We start from the raw sequence: 23,474 nt of genomic DNA on the forward strand, positions 1-23,474 counted from the left end.
CTAAATGGGAGATCAAGGTTGTTTGTGGTTATGATCGCTGATGTGCTTTTTTGTCAAACAAAGGCTCCAGTTTTGCTAGATGATGAGGGGAATTAAAGGGGTGTGGTTTATGTTTGAGTACGGGTTATTGTTGGCGTGGTATTCTCCTACACGCAGTCGCCTGATTTTAAGCTTTTCTGTTCCACTGTCCAAATGAGTAACCCAAGCCTTCGAATGTGCACATATGAGTGTGTTTCAGTTTTTATTGGTTCCAAGTTAGTTGAACAGAGATCTTGACCTCATTTTTAAAAAGACAATCACACCATAAGCTTAGAAGACTAGACACCGCTTAGAGGGGCTTCCAGTCACTGCCTCTCTATCACGGCTTGATTCCTCATTGTTTTTTAAAATATGTTATTTTTTTATGAATCTGTTTAACTGTGTTTAAGATTTTCTGGACAGTAATGAGACTTCCTTATAATTCATGTCGACATAAAAGTAGTGCAAAAAGCGATAAGGCTTTTTAAGATTAAAACCCATATGTCAAGTTTATGCACAGGTAGCTCCAGAAGATCAAACTTCAGAAAAACCTGAATTATTAAACATCTTAACCACGTGAGGATGAAGTAAGCAACAGGACAGAAGAAAAAATGAAGGACATAGAAAGAGGAAATGGTCTCATTGTGGTCCGGAGGAGAGAATAAAAGAAAGTGAAAGGTAGAGAAAAAAGGATAAGCCAAAGGAGTAGGCTATATTAGCAGAAAAAAAAGTATGGGATGAAGAGAGAGAATAAGAAGGATTCAAGCACATTAAAAGGATTAAAATTAACAATTAAAGAAATGCAAGACATAGATAAATTCAACAGGAGAGAGCTGTGGAATAAATAGAGGAAAAACTTGAAGGCAATAATGAAACAGTTAAAGGAAACACACCAAGGGAGGAAACCTTGTAAAGGAACAAGGGAACAAACTGAAAAGCTAGAGATGCATGAGATTTTTCCTGGATGTAAAAGGAACATTAAGAAAACAACAAAGGTTAGAATGATACTGAAAAATTAAAAAGTCAGAAGGAGAAAAGATAGAATGGAAAAGAGAGTATATAGGAGGAAATGAATGGAAACGGGAAGAAAGGGAGGAACTGAGTATTGTGGAGAATTGCAAATGGGAAGGGAGGCATGAAAAGAACAACTGGGATTGGAGGAAAAGAAACATGGAAATTTGTGTAAACTGATGATCAGGTTTAATCTTTTAACCCCAAACCTCATCTTGACATATGAACCAAAAAGGTTTTAGTCTGCTGCATGTTGCAGACAACTTATTTGAAACATTCTAACTTAACAGAACTCAGTATTTATTCTCCAAATATAATGATCAAATTAAGAAGCCTAAAAAGATACATCTTTACTCTATAGTACAGAAGAACTCAGGAAGGCCAGAAAAATAAAAAATTTGAAGAAATAAACGTGAATCCCAAAATTTTCTCAGGGATCCAGAGCATGAACATTTATACTCATTTAATGTGTAGCATCACATAATTCTGTAACATTTATTTGATACCGTGCCTCTTGCCTGGTTTACAAGTCTCACGGATAATTTGGATTTATTTAATTTGGCTAAATTAAGACCCAATACTGTGGTTTTATAATGTAGGTTCATTGTCCTTTCAAAACCTGATTTTTAGTTCAGTAAAGGAGAAAAAGCATCACAGTGCCTCCAAAATGGCGCATTGTGACCTATAATTTCTTGTGTAACAACTGAGGATAAACAAAGCTAATTATAAAAGCAACAAACCAAAATTGATAAATTCAAGTTGATTCTGAAATACTTTGCTCTGGTAATACCTAATGACTTAATTCACCTTGTGCTGTTGTACAAACTGCCCTCATGTAAAGCGTCTCTTGTTCTTGTTTCAGGTCGCCGGCGGAGTCGACAGGTGGTGTGACCATCGACGGTCAGCTGAAGGAGGGAGATGCACAGCCTCCTCGCTCCCAGCTCCACAGCTGCTATGACCTGGATGACCTGGATGTTGCCTGGCTGCAGCTGGTTAACCAGGAGTTCAGGCAGATGGGTGAGCGCTCACTTTAAACCAAATGATCAGCTGAGGATAATAATAAAGTACTATTACATCACATATTTAGCATTGGTTTAATCCAGCAAACAAAGGCATCTGGAAATATATCCATTTTGCTTTTCCAGGTCTGGAAAACTACAGAAAAAAAAAACCTTTTCAAACCTCTTTTCCTAACAAAGTCTTGAAGAAGAAAATCCTTTAACAAACATGGGGTATTCAAAATAATTTCAATTCAACATGCTTTACCTATGATTTGCGACATCCCACCTATTCTTTAACATGTTACCCATCAGTGTTCTTGTTTTTTAGTATCAACTAAATTCATGCTACAATATAAAGAAAAGTTATATAGAGAATTTTGGTCACTAGAAACCTTTAAATACAGGTTGACCTGAATATGTGCTTCCTAAAATGTCTAAAACACCAAAAACAGAACAAAAAAAAACTGCTAAAATGTCTATTTCTTGAATATTTTACAAAGTTTAAATATAAATCCTTAAAAAAAATGTACTTCAAATAATAAATAAACTTTCAGTTTAGGATACGTACTCTGACAGGACTAAGATTTATAGATTTAGAAAATAAGCGGATCTAAGTTAGTCCAGATGTAACAAAAGCAGTAAAGTTTCCCTATCCTCCCTTCTTAGTCTGCTGGATTTGTATAGATGTGCAGAATTCTCTAAAAACATCCTGATAAAAAAAAAAAATAGCTTATGAAGTTTGAAATTTTATAGGAACTTCGTTAAGGTTTTCACTGTAATTATATTCAGTCCGTGTTTATGCTTTGCCTGTCTGGCATAAGCTCCAATCCTAAAATTTTTAATTAATCCTACATTTTACAACTGATATAAAGTCCTAGACGAACTCAAGACTTTGTTGTCTGACATATCAAAGTGAGAAAACTTGTCTACAGGGAGATTATAGCTGTAGCTCTGTAACAGAATGCAGTAGTTCTCAATCCTGCTTTTCAATTATCAATGCTTTGCATATTGTAGGAGCCCCCTTGGTGCCACACCTGACTTATATTAATGAATGATTAACCATTAATTGGAATTTAAATGTAAAATATGCAGGGCAATAGGACAGTATGTGAGGTGCAGGACTGAGAACACTGACATAGTGCATGAAAAACATAAGCTTTATACAATAAATTACTTCAAAAGGGAAACTTGTACATTATCTGGACAAATTACACATAATGATGTAATTCCAGTGTTTCACATATTTTTGTAAAGATTACAGATAACATAAGCGTTAAATTCAGTTTCTCTGGGAAACTGAGGATTTTCAGGCTTTACTGTGAGCCTTTACAGTGAATACAGTCACATCTTGTGGCTCCTTTTACATGATTGCATTTTTCCAGAAAGGCATTAAGCTAATCAGCCTGTGATTCTACTGTGGTCTGCTCAGGTGAAATTGAAATCCAGCATGCTTTGATAGGTCATCTCCATTGTTGGGTCTTCTGTCTCATCTTTCTTGACAGCACCCATAGATTACCTATAGGGTTCAGCTCAGGCAAGTCTACTTGCCAGTGAAAATGAGATGCCTCTGGTTTTTGTCTTGGTTTAAGTACAAGTAAAGCGTCAAAGCTAATTTTTTGGTGGCTCTTGAACTACTGATACCAGCTGTGGTCTGTTCTTAGTCAATCTCCTGAAACCCTTAAATCAGCTTTGCTCCATAACCCTGTTAATGCTGCAGTTATCCCTGCTGCTTGTGCAATCTGCAATTCATGTTTTTCCTCCCCTTAACTTTCTATTAATATGCTGATTTACAGTACTATCCTTATCCTCTTGTGTAATAAATCTGCATAATATGAGTTTCCCTTTTGAGTAAAATAACCTAAAAAAATTTTTTTTGATGGTATTCTTATTAGATGTAAAAATTTTATATTTAACTGAATGAATTATAGTTGAACTTCATCCTTTCTCCTTTTACTTGATTTTCACCTCCTTTCCTATATTATCTACTGTTTTCTGTCGTCCCCCTCGTCTCACATATTTTGCTGCACTTTTTATTTGACCTCTTGATGACACACAACGCTAAGCATCTCTACCATTTTATATTCCATATCAGATCAGCCCCTTGCAGATAAGGAAGTGTAATTGTGTTTATGAATCCCCCGCTGGGCATCCAAGCCTTATTTCTGGTCCACATCCTCCTTCTCTTCCTGAATGCTGATGTTGAAATAGAAATAAATGTGTTTTTTTTTCTAGGTTAACACTGAAAACATAAGACAAAGCTGAATGTAAATCTGCAATTGCAAGCCCTGTCATTTTACAAAGAATCACAGTGAGAATGTAAAGACAGAAAATGTGCTTGAAGTGCACACAAAGTCCACAACACAGACACTACACACACACACACCTAACCACAAGACACTGCTTAGGTTTTCTGTTACTTCCTGCCGTACAGTGTGTTCAGTTCATGATGTAAATGTCACAGCAGGTTAATATCTAACTCTGCTTCCTCTTACTCGGCTGCTTCAGAGACAGCTATGCAATTCACAGCAGTCACAGAGTTTTAACAATTCCAGTAAACAGCTGAAAAATCTAACTCCTCATAGACAGAGACTAAGAGACAATGGGCCTCATGCAAGAACCATTCGTACGAACAAATCCTTTTTTAAATTATTCGTACGAGTGATTTAGGAGAAAATGAAGCACTCACCATTTTCCCCCTATTTCTAATCTGAGTCATGCTCAATGAGTCAACTGTTATCCAAACCTAGTCTTTCACTAAATTACCTCTTTTGTTTTACTTAGAAGCAATTGTTCATTTGATCAGGCTATATCATTATATATTATGCAACTCTGCAATTATAAATTGCATTTTTATTTACTGATGACAGAACAGTAGGCCACTGCAGCTGGCATGTCAGTACCCAGGGGACAATCACTGGTTTGATTTGTTGTCAGTTTGTCAAAAGAAAGAACAGTCAGAGATCAACCTACTATTGAAATAACATCGGGAACAGAAAATAGAAAGTTGAGAATCACTGTGACACTTCATTTCACTCCATCGCGGCACCTTCGCTTTGTTATTGCATAAAATGTAGATTTTTTTGTTTGAGTCTGTCTGCATTCGTCAAATTATAGTTTAGCCGTTAACATTTTTATGTCAATGCATTTAATGAGAGAGTTGGAGAGAGCGATGAAGGGATGACATATTCGGTCCAGAGATGTACCTTACAGGTGTGCGTGTTTTAAAATGAGATTTTGAAGAATGTTTAGTCACATTGCTTGATGCCCTCTCCAATTAAAAAAATAAACCGGCTCCCGAGAGGGACCGCCTATTAAACGCGTGTGAGAGCATGCACAAGCCCATTTCTCCTCATGCACGCTCTGTTTAAAAATTGCTGTTTGCTCATACAAGCTTACTTTCCAAAAGAAGATTTGCAATTTTTTTCACTATGTCAGGCTCAGCACCGGTAAGTGAAAATGAGGACGAGCACGTAGGACGGCCTTACGTAAATAAAAATCACCAGAATGATTGACATTTAGGAGGACCAATTATTTTGGTGATCCACCCGGAAATAGAACTTCCTCCACTATACCTTTAAGTATTTACATCAGTATTTTGGACCTTTAGCCACTCTCACTAGTTTTCAGTGACTATTTTCAGATCAAATTAATTTCTCTCTTTATATTTTATATTCTTAATTTTAGTTTTAATTCCGTAAAAAGGCAGCCACCTTATTTTCAGCACTTGTGATTTAACTCCCACCCCTTAGCTTTTAGTTCTGTTGCTCGGCTTTCAGTCATCAGATCCTTGATCTTCGAACTCGTAAAGTTTTCCTTCTGCGCCTTCAATGCCATTTCTATGAATGAGCCCCTTCTGACAAGCTTGGGAAGTCGTAGCCCTCCCACTTACTGTATATGTAGCCTTATATTGCATTATCAGGGCGATAATTATGCAGATTAGCAGTTCTCATCAATGTGTGCTCACTCACGCACAGGTGGATTGCATCACATTTATGAGAATTATTTACAGTCATTTATTGAAGTTAAGAATGTCAGTTGAGTCTGATGTGTCATTTTGGTATACGGCAGGAGAGAAGTAGAAGAAATGTATGACAATAAGAAGATGTTGTTGCATGAGGCCCATTCTTTCTTTATACAGTTGTGTTCTATAGGTACTGTGGCACTTTATAGAGAGTCAGAAGTTAAGTGTTGGTGTGGTTCACTTCATTAACTAAGATGGATTTTAAATAATGTGAAAAAAAAATTGACATATGAATGTCTAAACTATTTTTATTAATCTCTGGAACATTAAGTGCCATAATTAAAAGTAAACATCCATAATACCCTAAGATGAATCAGGATAAACTTATATCGACAAAATGTCTTCTCTAAATAAGGAAAAAAAAGGTAGGACTCTGTAAAAGACAGTGTTTGCTCTTAGAATTCGCTTTCTTTAAGTACTGTAGCGAGATGACAGATCTGTGAACATAATGCATTTAACTCAATAAAAATGTCTCCAGTACCATATCCAAAGAGGCATGGAAAGGGAAAGAAGGTGCTGCTGTTTCACCAAGCTTACTATATCTACAATCATCAGACTCAGATTTGGAGAAATCGTTCCCAGGTTAGAAAAATCAACTGTCCTGGCACTGACATATAAAAACCTCACATTTGATAGCCTTAAGATAGCCTCTTAATATATGTTTATTCTATACACTGCTCCAAAAATTAAAGAAACACTTTGAAAACCAATCAGATCTCAATTATAAAAACAATCTTACTGGACATCCAGACTGATTTGGAATGGACGATGTGTTAGGAACAAACGGCTGCTGAAAATGTCAATTTTAGCTTCTCAAAATGGTACTCTGTCATTTGTGTGGTCCCCATGCTGGTTTGCATGCCTGGATAGTCTGAGATGCAACCTCGTGGCATTAGATGGCACCGAAGAAGACGTCTCAAAGATATTCTGTTGGATTTAGGGCAAGGGAGCATGGAGTCAGTGAAGTAAATTCTTGTAGGTACTGCCTGCATACTCTAGCTACAAAAAGCTTGGCATTGTCATGGATAAGGAGGAACCCATACTCATTGCACCAATGAAGGGTCTGACCATGGGGCTAATGGTTAAACCCTGATGGGTCTAATGGTGCCATTGCTTATCCTGTACAGATCTTAATGCCCCTTAATGGATCTGCCGCCCCAGACCAACAATGACCCAGGATGATCCAGTCAGCTTCTCCAGACCCTTTCACCTCTGCCATATGAGCTCAAAATAAACCTGCTCGCAACTGTGAAAAGAATGTGGTGCCAGTGTTAAGATGCCAATTTCTTAATTCTTCTCCAAATTCCAGTTGAGCTCCATGTTGCCAGACAGTATGAAGAGAGCTTTTTCAGTCCAATTGATAAAGTCTGTTTCTAATTTAGTCAGAGACTTGGCAATCCAGAGGCTCACTGAATGTCACTTTGTAGGCCTCTGGTAGAACTCATCATGTCCCTCACCGCACAAAGGTGTGGATACTGGTCCAGCCAGTGGTTTAAGGACCTTGTTCATCTGTCTGAGACTGACTATGCTAAACTCTCTTCCATCCTCTTGACTGTACTGAATTATGAAGGAAACCTTGTGGAGATGTTACCTAATGGATTGACGGCCCGTGCAGCCTCTGAAGGGTCCAAGTATTGCCTCATGCTAATGATAGTGATCCCAGCTCTTGTGAATTTTATTAACACCAACACAGCTGACATGGATTACCAATAATGCTAAACTATTTGGATCAATATTGCAGTTTAATTGACTTCACATTACTCTGATTTAAAAATGTTTCTTTAATTCTTTTGAACAGTGTATCATTTCCATACACTAAAGTGTTATAAAAACAGAAATTATAATTACATTAACCTAAAAACTCTCCCACCTTAGGTAAACTTGAGCATGTCTGTGATCCATCGAAAGCAGCAAAACCTTACCCATGATTATGAGATGACACTGGACTCGAGAAGTGTTGCTGTTCCTATTTACTGCTTAGTCCTCTGTGAAGTGAGCCTTATATCTCTGAGTAAAGTCATGAATGAACATTTCCAGCACGGGATATGAGAAACTGCAGCTCAGGCTGCATACGAACCCTGCTGATAACAAGATGCTCAAGAAAGAGTACATTTTATTTATTTATTTTTAGGGTGGGAAGAGATTGACGGATGTAAATAATAGATGGAGACACCGGATGCTCTGCTCCACTTAAAAAAACCTCCCAACTGAGTGTTGAATCCTTCAGATAAATCAATAAATAATCCACAGCCACACACCTTTTCCTTCAATGCTGCTTGTGGAAGATCTACCCTCTAAATGCAACACTGATCTGCATGCATTCCATACATAGGAGGGTCCTACTGAAATATAAAAATTCTAAAGTGAATTATTTCTTTTTCCATACATGTCCTGACGCTGCATACCATGTAAAGAAGCTGGTTGCCTTGAAAAAACGTAGATCTCAAGACGGTATCTTAATTGCATTATTGCCTTTATTAAACCCAGACTTGGTCCATGAAGGCAAATTGCTATAATAGTAACCTTTGTCCACATGAACTTACACCATGGATTGCGTGGCTGTCTTAAGGTGTAGAAATAAGTGTGTTTGTGTTGCATGGGTGTACATGAGCGAGTTTGTCATTTGGAGGTGCGCAGTTCTAAGAGTGGTGAGAACAGTAGAGGACCTGCAACACACAGCACCTAAAAGCAGCAAAGGACAAGTGGACCCTGGCTCTGGAAGGCCGCAGCCGCCCCAGGCAGAAATACTCAAGGCATCACCACAGGGCGGCCGTGCGCCTGGCGCAGAGGTAGGTCATCAGCGATACACATGAGCCGCAGCCCCCAAGCATCAATGGCACAGAGTGAAAAGTAGGGTACCGAGCCCTGAGACCCTGAGAACCTGAACCCTTAGACCACTTGTCCAGTTAAAACCTGGAATCCTTTCTTCCTGGTGGTCTGCATCAACCTGTTCTCTGGCACCCCCAGCCCCCAAAGCCCCTAACATGCCGGGCAGGCCTCAGCCCTCTGCAGCAGCTGGAACTCTGAGGACCAAGGTAGGGGGGTCAAATAACCATCCCACCTGCTGAGCAAATTAATAGCTTTTTCAAATGACAGTGGAACGACTGATTTACCCAGACTCTAAATACTGGGAGCAAACAAACCAGATTCCATCATAGATTCCATTTGTTTCTATTCTACTGGCAATTGAGGCACTGTTTTTTAATCTTGCTGCAGTTAATATGAGCTTCTCCATAGATCACTCAAACATCCTTTAATGCAATTCTTGGTTCCTCAGTCTGTTTAATCCGCATACTTCCGCTGTAGTTAGAGGTAATAATATTATTCAGTGTCTCTTCTGTCCTGGAAATCAGACTGTTTACTTTGCTCATATCTCAGATCCTTTTTATTTATTATTAGGTCAAGAGCTCATACTGCTTAGATCCAATTTCATCATCTGTTAAACAGCCTTGGAGCAAGGGACTACTTTGAGATGCAAATTTAGCAGCTATACAAATGTTGTCGACACGAACTCGCATGGTAAACAGAGCTGTGGGCAACAAAGGATTTATTTTTTTGTCTGCAGATTTTGTGATATTTGTCTTAAAGCATGTATTTGCATAAGTCATGCATAATTTCTCCACTCTGTCAGAGTTACCTCCAACAGGAACATGACTTACTTTCCCACTCATTTCTCCTGAAGTCCAAAGACAACACAATGACCTGATGAGATAAACAAGCAGAGGAAATCTGTGTGCATTTCCAATTGAAGTGTGAGACAGAGTGATGAAGTCAAAAATAACTTTGTAAAATCTGTAAATTGTCTTACCGCTTTGGGGTTTCATATGGTTAGTTTGCTGTTATTGTGCTCTTGTAATAAAAAAAAAAAAAAAAAAAAAAAACCTGTAAGAAAAACTTGACAGTAATAGTTTAACTGCCAGAAAAGTTGTCCACCTCTACCGGAGAAATAATTTTTTTTGCGTAGAAAACAGTATTTTGATCCCAATCTTATTTTAAACCCAGTTGCTGGATGTTTGGAAAAAGAAAAAAAGAGTGTTTAATAGGAAATATCAGTTGTTGTATACAATGTTTAGGATTTTCTGTTTTAAAATTGATTGTAAAATTACCTCAATAATGATTTTAGAGTTTCCATCTGCCTTAACTGATTAACCTGGTAAGCAACATTTGTGGATATCTTCAATTACTATTGGGGGCTGTACACAGTTTATCCAAAGCCCTCAAATGGCTTGAAAGCAGCCCTTTGGAAACTCCTGTTAACTATTAGAGGCCACCTGCAGCTGAGTAAGAAGCTGGCCTATTGCAGAGAGTTCAATTATTTTGTCATCACTGTAAAAATGAAACTGCATTAGTTCCTCCGTACAGAGGAATTAGGTTTTTCATATGTACATGACAATAGAGACATGACAAACTTGCACTCCGTTGTGGTGTAGACCAGTAGAAAAAATAAAAGAAATTCTGTTTTTTTAATAAAAAAAAATCATTTCTGTATAATCAAGGTCTTTTGTTTAAGGGTATTTGATAAGTCAGTGAAAAGTGCAGCAAAATATTTCTGCTTCACTGAATAGCGTTATTCCTGCTAAGGAAATCCAAGCTGCAAGGAACAAGATTATCTTATCTGAAAGAGCAACATTTTTTCTGTTCATAGAAGAATGAGAAATCCTACTTGTCATTCCAAACAACAACAGAAAACACTTTAAAAAAAAAAGGAGTTGTCTGGTTTTAATAGCTTCCTGTTTCACTCTGCTCTTTTCTCTTTGTTGATTTCCGTCTTCCAACATTTTCAATGTTACATTGTCTCACCGATAGCCCTACCGGAGTTGGACGAGCTGACGATGGAGTGTGTTCTGGTCGAGCTGGAGAGCGTGTGCCAGGAAAAGATGCAGCAGGCCATAGAGACGGAGGAGGGTCTCGGCATTGAGTACGATGAAGATGTGGTGTGCGATGTGTGCCGCTCGCCAGAGGGAGAGGATGGCAACGAGATGGTCTTCTGTGACAAGTGCAATGTCTGCGTTCATCAGGTTAGTTTGAAAAACTGTCTTTCTGCAGTAATTAGATTTTTTTTTGATATTTCATTACATCTCTTTATGTCAGCACTAATGAAGACATTCTTACATCTTCAAATGGTCCATTTACAGCTTATGTAACTGTAAATTTGCTCTGCCCTCAAAATAGGTCAACACACAGCCATCACCCAAACCAACTACAGTACACCCTCGAGTGAAAATGTCAAAATCTTGCTCAATTTAGCAATTCTGGTTTAATGTGACTTGTTAGAATTAAAATCTTGGGCCACAGATTGGTAACATTTTGTTTTATCATTTTAATGCTCCCCTCGTAAAGGCCACTGAAGTTCAAGACCTCTCTAAAAATGTTAAAAGGTTGTTACTCTACTTAAAAATAACCTAGCCTGTTGAAAGATTGCCCTAAAATGTACGATTTACAAACTCTACACTGACTGCTTTGTAACAGGTTTTGTCTTCAGTGATTTCGCATGACGAGATGGCAAAATATTTACAAAGTTTTTAGATATGCTTACTTTCCTGAGGTACAATGAAGGAAAATCAATGGGGTTTATTGCACATTACCTCAAAATTCTTACACAGAGTACTTGACATATTGAGCTTGTGAGATACTGAGGGTAGTTTTTCATTGTTTTTTTTTTGTTGTTGTTGGTTTTTTTTACATGACAGTGTTTTCATTAATTTCTGAGCCAAGGGGGGCACCAAAACTCACCTTCAGCATTATCATTTTCTGCTTTTTTTTTGTTCTTTTTTTTTGTTTGTTTTTTTGTTGAGAATAGTACAAACTAAGATCTAGGTTGGCAATATTGCTGCCAAAAGAACAGCAAGGTTTGCTTTTTTAACCAATGTTTTAGAACGACTTGGCATCTACATGAACTTTTAATAATTGACGTCTGAACAGTAACGATCCTGGAGTTCCATCTCTTCCCGCTCAACATTTCAAGTTCTATCAAAGAAATAGGTCAATTTGTGTCACTTGTGACTTTTAACACCTTTAATCTCATTATAATGTGAAAAACTGTTCAACTTATTCAATATTATTGTTTTTCCTTTACTTTCTGCATATGTAGGTTTCCTTCCTTCCTTCCTTCCTTCCTTCCTTCCTTCCTTCCTTCCTTCCTTCCTTCCGTAGAAATATATGCCATATTTCTATTTTTAAAATGGTACTAAAAGAGGCTCCCTTCTTTGACGGTTAGAATGAGAATGGCAAAGGGTGCTGCCTTTAACTTTGTGTAGGACCCCTGTATTGTATTTTGTGACTGTAAAACAAATCCTTTTACACTTTGCAGGAACAATAAGCAGCTGTATAAGGTGTTGCTTTCTACCTCCAAATTGATTGAACTGTAATTACAACTAAGGTTATAATTACACACATTAGACAAGTCATCACAGAAGTTATAAATTGATTCTGTTTGCACATTTGTTTTCCAAACTTAGCTGTGGTCTCTCTGTGTTGCAGGCTTGTTACGGCATCTTGAAGGTACCACAGGGAAACTGGCTGTGTCGGACCTGCGCTTTGGGGGTTCAGCCAAAGTGTCTGCTATGTCCCAAGAGAGGGGGGGCTCTGAAACCCACTCGCAGTGGAACCAAGTGGGTCCATGTCAGCTGTGCCTTATGGATCCCTGAGGTGAGACAAAGTAGAAATAACTCCCCAGTTTACCAGAGTAATAGGGATCCATAGTCCTTCATTGGCGTGCTTTTCCATTAGCCAGGGCATTCAGCCTTAGAGAAACTGCACTACATCTTCATTACAGTGGGTGGCAGTAATGAGAAAACACATCTGGTTCTCCAGTACATACCATTTCTAACTAAATGCCTAAGATATGAAAAGATGACTTTTATGTATTTTTTCATCAGCCTTCATCTGGCCAGACTCCCCGTTTAAATGTATGATCAATTTAATATAACTAATAAAACCGATTAACTGTTTTTACTTTTTCTATAACAACCAGCTAAATTTCAGATATCTCCAGCAAGAGCAAAAGACATTTTAGTCAAACTTACCATAGTTAATCCACATGTACAAGAAATTGATATCTTCACTTTATATTCAGAAGCATTATTTATATCAAGTGGAAGCTGAAGACACTGGAGTTTGGGATGGAAGTATCTACAAGCCAACAGCAAACGTATATAACCCGTTACACTGTACTAAATTAGGTTTAGTACATTGTAAGGTTGCCTTAAACTGGCAAAGCAATTTATAAATCAGATATTAATCTAAAATGTCAAACACCTTTGTGGTGAAACATGTAACATTTTATACTCTGGCACTTGCAGTTTTCACAAACTACCTCATGAACAGTTTTTAAATTAAGTTTCAGCTGGAAACCCCTGAGCCCCTAGCTTGGATTTGACAGCTCTCTTGGGATTCCCACTGTTACTGCTGCCTAGTTAGTTTAACTAGCCTAGCAACTAGAATGGCCTGTAAGTGGTACTCTCCCACCTTATGCAATCTGATTTTAATGATCATAACCTTGATAAACTGAACACATAGATGTAGTTTTTAGGAACACCTTTTCCTAAAAGAAATCAACTTTTTGAGTTAAGATAATTGATGACTAATGACCGACTGAGTGATTTGGGCTGTGTAGCTGGAAATCCCCCTTCACACCGCGGCTTAGAGAGCAGAGGACACAGGTCTTTACATCTTCGACATTGATATAAAAGTAGGCTATTTCTTGATAAATTTACTGCACTGATATAGTAATAAGGTGTACTTTCTTGCATAAAAACATCTTTAAAACTATTTTGCGATAACTTAAGGAATGAAAACATCTGTCAACTCACCTACATCAGTTACTGCTGGTGGAAGAAAGCACTGCATCAGTACAGAACTTGTAGTGGGACCAAAGCCTCAGGAAAGAAAACCCCCAAAAGAAGTGCATTTACCAGGGTAGATGCATATGGGAATGCTACCCAGACTTTTAAGGGGCTTTTATAAGTCTGGTTGCTGAAAGGTGAATCTCTACCCAGAACTTAAAGATACAAAACACTTGCCTTCACGATTGGAGTTCAGCACCTGTTCTTTATATCAAGCTTTGTAACCATAACGAAGAAAAGCAGCTATGGTCAGGAAAATAGAACATTGCACCTGTGACTCGTTTCCACCAGTTGGGTAATGAATGGTGTAGAGTAACTTGAAGCCCTCACTTTGCCTTGTTGTGTTGATGAGATCTCTTGGAAATGTGAAAATCCCCAAATTGTGTTGCATTCAGAAACTCATGGATGTCGTTTCATGCCTCATACACCTTTAAAAACAAGCACAATCAGCCGATTGAATTCAGCCTATTCAGCAGCATACTCCACTGGCACATTTCCCAATAACCGAGCAGCTTTTGGCTTCTCAGACCCTTTCCTTCTAATTACCTACTGTTGCCCTTGATTGGGCTAACTGTTTTCAACGCTCCATTTTCTTTTGTTTTCTCTTCCAACTGTGGAGCAGGAAGAAAAAGGTTATTTGCATGTATGTGCATGTGTGTGTTGATGCACGTATCCCTGCATGATCTAAAGAGGTGTTAATACTTTAGCAGAGCTGAAGAAGACTGCTGGCTAATGCTGTCTTCTAAGATTGGTATGTAGATGATTATTTAAATCCAACAGGTAAATAACATTTAGCCTGTTCAAATTACAAGACTGATGGAAAATAAATTGCGCTATCATTCTCCAGATTTTTAGAAAGTTAAATTTAGTTGAGAAGCCACGTAGAATCAAGAAATGACTTAATAGAATCTGTCTGATAAGAAAGTACGCAGGAGTTTCTGATCTAAAGAAATACAAGAACAGATGAGAGAGCAATCAACATCTATCAGACTGGAAAGTGCTAATGGAGCCTACTTTCAGGATTTGGGATTCCCTGCAAACCAGTCAGAGATGTTTTCATGCCCGCTAAAATTACTCCAAGAATGCATTAACAACTCATCCAGGATGTTTAAGGAGAACCTAAAAGTACCCTACTAAAAACCCTGCAGAACTTGCTGCTGCATTAAAATCAGCATTTATAGCCCTATTTACACTACCTTTTTGAAACCGTGCAGGGATCAATCCGAGCACGTTAACTGGGATGACTATTGAGTGTAAATGGTGCACACAACTGAACCGGACCATGCCTAAAACACAACCGAACTGCGCTTAACTGGTACTAGTTCAACAGTAGGGCTCAGCGTAGTTCAGTTCTGGCTCAGTTTTCAGTTAAAGTTAAAGAGCGCATGAGCAGACCACATCATCTCCTTACAGTCTCCGTAATCAAGAAATTTAAGACATTCATATAAATACAAGCTTCCGTACCGTGCCAGACTATTTCCACTGATAATTCTGCTTAGCAGTGTGATGAACCTCAACGATTGTCATTGTTTCCTGCGTCTTCAAGCCCTGATTAGACTTGTTTGTCGAGTCCACTTCCCAAAAGCCGAGTCTGTCAAGTAAATTCACAGAAGGTTGCCTTCTTCGCCTGACTCCCCGCAAACAACGAAATATCACAATGATAATAAAACATAACTTCCTGAAATTTAAGGCACCGCCGTTTTGATTTGCTTGGTTACCTCTAGAGAGCAGTAGTAAAGTAGATCGTCGCTAGGAGGTGAGGAACCGTGCTAGCGTGGTGTGTCAATGGTCGTAAGGAACCAAGATTGGCTGATCCAAGCTCGTTCCGAACCGGCACTGATCGGTTTTCAGAGGGTAGGGTAAATGGGGCTTATGATTCAATAACAATAGAGACTGAAGAGAAATTGCATCCATTAGAGTTTTCTAGAGAAAAACTACCAGTGACTAAATTTGACCTAAATTTGTATCCTGAATTTGTCACAAAAAAAAACACTCTGACATTTAGCAAATGTTTGTGGATAGAAATGTCCTTTTATGGGAGTAGGTAATCCAGGGTTTCTTGGCTTAAAAGTAACAAAGCCATTTAACCCATCCCCTTATGGAGCAGTGGGCTGCCATCATGGGGCACACAGGGAGCAGTGTGGGGTTAAGGGTCTTGCTCAGACCCAGAGTAGCAGTCTGAGGGAGAGGGGCACGAACCCAGAACCTCAGGATTCCAAATTCTATGCCTTAACCACTAGGCTGCCACTCCCCATTTTTACCCACCAATATCATGATTTTGGACTACTTTGTCTTGATTAATGGACAAAGGAATCCTGCTCTGTAGAACAAAATGTTCCTCTATGATTGACCAAAAGACAAGACGACTAAAATGAAGGCTGTCGAATGGCCTAGGCAAAGCTGATTGGGAGCAGGTGTGAACAGAGGCTTCTAGAAAGGAGCAAGGAAAAAGCAGACCAACTCAAGAGGGCAATAGAGGGCAACAAAGAAAAACCTAAGAACTCAAATATATCCAGAAAACAAAACAAAATAGGAATTAAACCAATACAACTAGAAAACATTGAGCAAAGTAAAACTGAATACTCAAGAGAAAAGTTAACAGAACCAAGACCGTGAGTACAACATTTTCTGATGTTGGAAGAGCTGGTTACTGTAGATTTTCTGCATTTTTTGCACACAGAAAATCTAATTCAGTTGAAATAGTTTATATTTAACCTCTTCAAATCAAATTGGGACCTCACAAGGTGGGTAAAATTGGATAAATTTGATTAAGGCATGTACATGACTGCTTTAAGGTCATAACCTCAGGGGTTTTAGCTGATCCTCCTTCTCACCTTGAAACTCTTCAGTTAGAAAATCAGAAGTTCTTAGGATCAATGTCAATAAATAATGAGTTTGGTTTAACTAAAACAGGTACTATCAAAATAATGATATATCTAAACATAGCTTACATAGCCCCAAAGATGTGTGTGTAGCACACTTTTACCATGTACTGTACCACCGCCCCAATGGCTTTATTCTTGCCTTTTGTAACACAGAAGACAAGAAAAAATACAGAAAAACTCTTTTCATCATCACTGTTATTTGCATCCATTTTACTTGAAAGGATTTTACATTTTGTCAGTTTTTCATCCACCAGCTTTGAAATGTGAGGTAATTGGAGGTGGAAAAATTGGTGTGTTTAAGGTTTGCACACACATAATGAGACCCTTCATTTTCTGTCTTTCTGAGCTGTGACAAACAAAGTAAAGAACAGGAACACGCTTCCTGAGTGCAAGCTGATCAATTAATCATACCATACATGGACTGGAAATCCTTCTCTCATTAATGAAAGTGTTTTATCCAAAAGACCATAAAAAAGATCTGTAAGAGCAGAACGAGCAGACTTAAAGCGGATGAGACGTTAAAAAGAAAAAAAATATTAAAGAAGGATGAGTGGATTGAAGGAGGGGTGGCACGACCTGCGGAAATCTGTCGTCAGCTTGGAGCTGGAAGCGTGAAGGACGGGGATGAGAGAGCTCTGCTTCTCATATGAGAAGAGGAAGATATTTTAGGGGGGGAAAGGAAGTGAGAAAGAGAAGAAGAAACAGCTCTTTGTAGATAAGTGCCCTCAACTTTGTTGCGCACTGCTAGCCAGCTCTGAATTAACCGCTCAAAGTAATCGGCATGAAAAAAATCTGACTCTGACCTTCCGCTTTCCTCTTTTCTTTTATTTCTTTGATGTAAGGTTAGGTTTTTAGAATTCTTGTTAATAAAAAAGAAAAACAGTCATTTAATCTGTTGTTTTCTGCAGGTGAGTATAGGCTGCCCAGAGAAGATGGAGCCCATTACCAAGGTGTCCCACATCCCCGCCAGCCGCTGGGCTCTGTACTGCAGCCTGTGCCGAGAACACACAGGAACCTGCATCCAGGTATGTTGCCATGGCTGACTGCATTTCAAAGTAATTTCTGAGTGTATTTCTCAAAACTGTTGCACTTTTACCCATATGGAAGAGGCACCACCAAGAAGGGTGTCAGGGTGTGTAGACACACCATTTACTTACATTTATCTAAGACTGGATAATAACAACAAAAATATGCTTTCCAAATTCATGGACATTGACAAAGTAACATGAAAAATCCATGGTTTCGGTAGGAAAAAATGTTTTGGCCCACAAAACCACGAGGAAGACTCAGGTCCTGACAGTTGTACAGCAGATGGTCTTGAGAAGAAGGATAATTCATAAAAGTAGAAACAAAATAATCTGTTTTATCTAAGCATTTTATGGAAAGTTTAGTGGAATGGCAAAAGATGAGACAGGACATTGAGCCTTAAAGGGCTTAAACTAGTCCTGCACTCGTTACAGTATCAAAACATTGTTTAGTTTGTTGCTAATTATTGCAATGATGTTACCAGTCTACTTCTCTTAGTAAGAATGTGCATCTAACCCCCAGAAATAGCCATCTAAGTGTGACTGGAGAGCTGTAAAAGTCTACACAGAAACCCAAAGGAGTACTTTGAGATACTGCACACATGGATTTTTGCAGCTCAAAATATATATTGTGAAGTTCTTGATAGCAGTTGTTGCAATGCTTGTGATCGGGCCACTCCTTAACACCATCAGGTTCCCACCTGGGCTAGGAAGAAGGACTTGACTCTTCCATTCTAAAGACATTATTTAAGATAAAAGTCAGGTTTGTATTTCTTCTGGAAAACGCTAAACCAGAGTGTTATGATGGAGTCTAGGTTTCCTGAGCTCCAGTGGAAAGTTACCGTCACTTCATGCTTCTCTCTGACCAGTTTCAGGACGGTACTGCTTTTATTTACTACTTGGCACATTCTTACACTGCATTGGTGTCATTCTGCTTTAGAACCAGACTTGGGACACATAACAATATTGTAGGACATTGACCCTCGAGGACTGCTGTCTGAAACCCCTCTTGTCAGAAGCTCAGAACGTAGGACCCAGAATATAAACAGGCAGATTAGGAAGATTTCAAAACAAGCGTTTATTAGAAAGTAAACTTTTGGCTGCTCATAAGCTGGGGCAGGTTCACTGAACACTCTGTAGAGACGGGAACTCAGATTACTGACTTCAGAACGATAATGAGCATGTAATCCGGAGGGATAATCCAAAGGCAGAGCCGAAGCATGAACAAGTTTCCAGGCCTGAAGATCAGAAGTCCGAAGATACGCCAAAGGGATTTCCAAGCCACAGTCAGAAGACAGGTCCACGATCATCAGCAGACAGAATCCAGGTAACAGTCTGGAAACAGATCAGGCAAACGGAATAGCAGAGCAGGGGCAACCAAAACTCAGACATCCAGGAACAGAAACTAGTCAGGATCAGATAATCAAAAACTCACCGGAAGGTTAGAAAACCGTCACATTTGGCTCGAATAATCTGGCACCTATGGCTGGGACTAGGCAGCTTTAGATAGAAAGCAGGAACAGGTGGATCTGATGTGTGATAATGAGCGCTGGGTGGAGCTAAGTAGATAGGAGAAAGGAACCAAATCCAGCCATCAGTGCCAAGATCATAAAACCTGTATTGGCCTAAGATCGCTAGAGGGCCGCAATCTGGCCAACCCATTGAATACTGGAGACAGCATTGCTTTAAGTATGGAGAGAGTAATAGGTTAGCTTTTCCTCTTTCATCAGTTGTCTTTTTTGCTTATCGTAGAAGATGATTTTAACAAACTGTCATTATCTTGGGTTTGTGAGTTTGTATCTTCGGGGGGGGAGATGTAATTATGGTAATCGTTCTCTATTCTCCTCTGAGCTCATCATAGAAATGAACAAAACACAGATTGTGCACAGAGTTAGTCCTTCTAAGAGGGACAGCTGCTGGTTTCATTGAACCATTTAAGTTTTTCTTGCTGAAATAACAACCATATCTGGAGGTGGCATGAATACCTTGGGGGGGGAAAAACAAAACACTGCACTCTGTTGTAACATGAGCTTTGATTTTGCTTAAACCTTGAAGTTTTGCAGTCAATAATAAAACCTGGTGTAAAGATGATAATTTCAGCTACCTCATTTTTGGAGCAAATTGATAATCTTCTGTACTTCTTGAACTCACTAACTGTTCTCAGTCTGCAAGACAAAGGAGGCTGCTTTAGTTGTAAAACACGGTTCGCTATAAACATGCGTAAATACAAATGCACCTAAATTACTAAATAAGTGATTTAGGACGTTTTCTAACTGGAAGAAGCGAAGGCCTATTACCATCCTGTTAGTGATACTGAATGAAACTAGTAGTTTGTCTTTAACATCATTAGAAAAAAGTCTTCATACTCATTTTTCAACACCTGCAGATTCCAAAGTTGTTAGATTAAACAAGTATTAGAGATGTCCCAATCCGATATTAATATCGGATATCGGTCCGATTTTAATCAAAATTGAAATTAAGATTTTATCGCCTGGCTACTGGGTCAGTTGTTTTCATACCTTTTGTTGTTGTTTTTTTTTTTCCTGTTTTAGCAACAAAACTTGATCAAGCCTTTTCTAACATTCTACAGTATAAAATAATTAACAAAAACGGGTATCATTATTGCAAATATTGCCTTGGGTCAATATGTGTTTTGGCCAATTCTCAAAGGTGCAATATTGGTATCGAGTTGGAAATTGAGAAGTTGGATCGGGACATCTCTAAATTTTGTGGGAAGTTGAGAAGAAGACTTAAAACCTCTGAAAGGAAATAGGTCAGGATGTTCAGGAACAACACAGGAACCAATTAACCTTAAATATGCAATGACCTGGAAGCTGCTAGAACCTAAGGCTGAGTTTTGCACAGTGAGGCCAGTTTTAAATCTCCCAAAATTCAGATAGTGTTCAAACAAAACAAAAAACACCCTAATACATATCAACTGCCTTTAAACTTTATTGAAATGTGAAACCGTTCACCTGTACTAGCCAAATGTCTTTTTCAGTAAGCTTTTATGGTCAGAAAAGAAACAGACTTTAAAGTTTAGCCACACTCATCAAGAACAAATGTTTCTAAAAAATAAAAAAAAAAGTTTTTTTTTTCTATCACAGTTCTGCTAAACTTTCCTATTACCATGCATGTATAAGGTGAGCTCCTGTAGTAATTCTGCTAATGACTATGCAGGTCATAGCATGGATTTGATAAAATAAATTATCATTTTAGTCAAACAACTCCATGTGAGTTTAACCTTTTTAATTAAACTCAAGATAATGCTGCATATATTTAGTCTGTTTATAAGACTTTGAAGCCTGAAAAAGACGTTCCACATGTAAAGAGTGTATACCTTTAAGGATAGATTGAAGTCATTTCAAGTAAAGACACTCTACTTCAAGACAGTTTACTAGTCATTAGCATTTAAGCCAAAGTTTTTTTTTCAAATCTTACCAAGCTAAGAGTCAAGTCTTTAAATCTTTGACTTAAGTCAATAAGGGCTCCAGAATCAGAAGTTAACTGAGGCTGCTCTTTCAATCTTTGCTGCCTCTGTTTCGCCTAGATTTTGGAAGCTTTGAATCCTCCATCTGCAATGTTCATGTACATGAAAAATGTCTTATATTCAACAATTTTTTTTTCTTATTGCACCACTTCCAAATGCACAAATGAAGATCCAAAACACTTATTATCCCACTTTAAAGATGTTGACCCCAACACTCTAATCCAGTCGTTAAGGTGAGATGCATTCTTCAGGCCCCATGCTGCATGTGTTTATTAACGCTCGCAGAGTGTACACATGCACGCTGTATGCACAGCCCATGAGTTGTTTGTACAGCAGTGGCAGTGTTTGCTATGATTGTATCGATGCTGTAAAATAACTGTGAGCCTTTTGAGCCAGATCTGCCCACAGGGAGGGAGTCTAACTCTCATGTTTCCGTAGCTGGAGGCAGCTGTGGCTCTACCAATATTCAAACTGATCAGTTGCAGCCTACACTCATGGTAAAGATGCAGATGCTACTCGGCAGCACGAGCAGCAGGAGTTCCCACGAGACTCCAATGTTGCTGCTTTAAAGATCTCATTGTCAACCTTGATCATTTCTCTTTTTTTTGTACCAGTAACCCTCCATTATAAATACAAAATGTGTTTTTGCATCATCGTTTATAAGCAATTAGCGCTGCCAAATTCAAGTAAGATGGTTTAGTGTGCAAATGCAATCCAAGCAGGCAGTCAATGAAACTAATTTAAGCAATTCTAACATTTAGAGCTTCAACACAGATGTTGTAATGTTTTGACAACTTTGTTGTATTTAGATCCTTGCATTTACTGTGCAAGTTGCCAGTTCTCTCTTTTCTTGTTCTTTGTTAGCACATTATTGAACAGCCCTCTCTAATTTGATTGTCAAAAAAAGCTTTTTTCCTTCCCTCTCCCTTTCTTTGTTTAGCAGACATTTCAAAACATCAGTATTCTCACATTTTTGTTAGACGGATTGATCTAAGAACGCCTAGGTGTTTTAGAGTATTTATTATGTTGCAAGAACTTCAGTGCTGTGCAATGTAAATGACTAGTTTTGCATTCAAGCATTTAACTTATTTTAAAAGTTCTGTCAAATAAGTCAATGGCAGTCTTAGATCTACCATATTCTTATGTAGGGCAAATTTTTCTCTGAGCTTTTGTTTATTTAAGATTTCCAACAGCTAGGAGACGTTGCAGCTAAACATTAGTTTTTAAGATAAAATTTCAGCCATTTTTAGTAATACAAAAGAAGAGTTAATAAAAAAAAATAAGACTATGAAAGATGAGATAAAACGACCTTAATAATCTCTTGGGATGTTCTAATTGGAAGTTTGTCTAAAGTGCAGTACAAAAAAAGATGCATAGGAGATCCAATCAAAACATAAAATGGATATCAAAACAGTTTTGAATTAGAACAGAGGATAATGAGAATCATAAATTAACATGGGCTAACTACTATAAAAAAAATGTAAAAAAAAAAAAATAAAAATGGGAAGCAATGATGTCTTTCTAATATTAAAAGGCAATTTAATCAGAATTTTGGAGCCACAACAGAAAAGGTTTTATTTCCTTGTCTCTGCCGAGTTATCAGGACAACTAAAAGTAGCCGATCTGCAGACCTCTGAAGGAAGATAAGGCTAAAATAAATCAGATATAGAGAGGAAAGATCATTGAGGCATTCCTTAACATTAAGAGATAAAAATCAAATCTGATACATAGGGAGCCAATGAGGAAGACGATATGGGTAGGAAGTGTGCATGCCTTTTAAAAAGCTTTTAAAAAATGGGAGCAATATTTTAAACAAGCTGAAAGACATAAAAAGGGTGCTTAATTGACACCGGTATAAAATTATTATATTAAATAAAGACATGTACCCTCATCAGCTTTTAATTGTCAGCTACTCTGTCATGTGTATTTTGCCTCATGCCACTCTGAGACTACCTTGTGTAGAGTTTAAATAATTTGTATTTAACAAATCCATTTTATTAATTAGCAATCCTCCAAGGAGCTCTTAATCAGTGTTTGACTAAAACATGCGGCTCTGAAAAGGTCAGCCAGTACAACCTGTGGTGTATTTCTAAATGTTCAAAGAAAGTCAGCGTGTGACATTGGTCTCGGTTAATGAGGTTATCTGCCACTGTACGCTTATTCTAGTTGTACTTCATAA

General features: G+C 38.2%; 1 protein-coding gene across 1 annotated transcript in view; it reads left to right on the forward strand.

Annotated features, from left to right (window-relative positions):
- The window catches only part of jade2 (jade family PHD finger 2), a 230,267-nt gene that overhangs the window by 126,961 nt on the left and 79,832 nt on the right, over positions 1 to 23,474 (forward strand). Inside the window, exons 5-8 of the mRNA XM_015384219.1 lie at positions 1,892 to 2,046; positions 10,858 to 11,069; positions 12,532 to 12,699; positions 17,689 to 17,805. Coding sequence (XP_015239705.1) covers positions 1,892 to 2,046; positions 10,858 to 11,069; positions 12,532 to 12,699; positions 17,689 to 17,805 — 652 coding nt within the window. The remainder of the gene's footprint in view (positions 1 to 1,891; positions 2,047 to 10,857; positions 11,070 to 12,531; positions 12,700 to 17,688; positions 17,806 to 23,474) is intronic.

This window comes from Cyprinodon variegatus, unplaced genomic scaffold, assembly GCF_000732505.1.
Source record: "Cyprinodon variegatus isolate N-32 unplaced genomic scaffold, C_variegatus-1.0 Scaffold308, whole genome shotgun sequence".
Taxonomy (NCBI): Eukaryota; Metazoa; Chordata; class Actinopteri; order Cyprinodontiformes; family Cyprinodontidae; genus Cyprinodon; species Cyprinodon variegatus.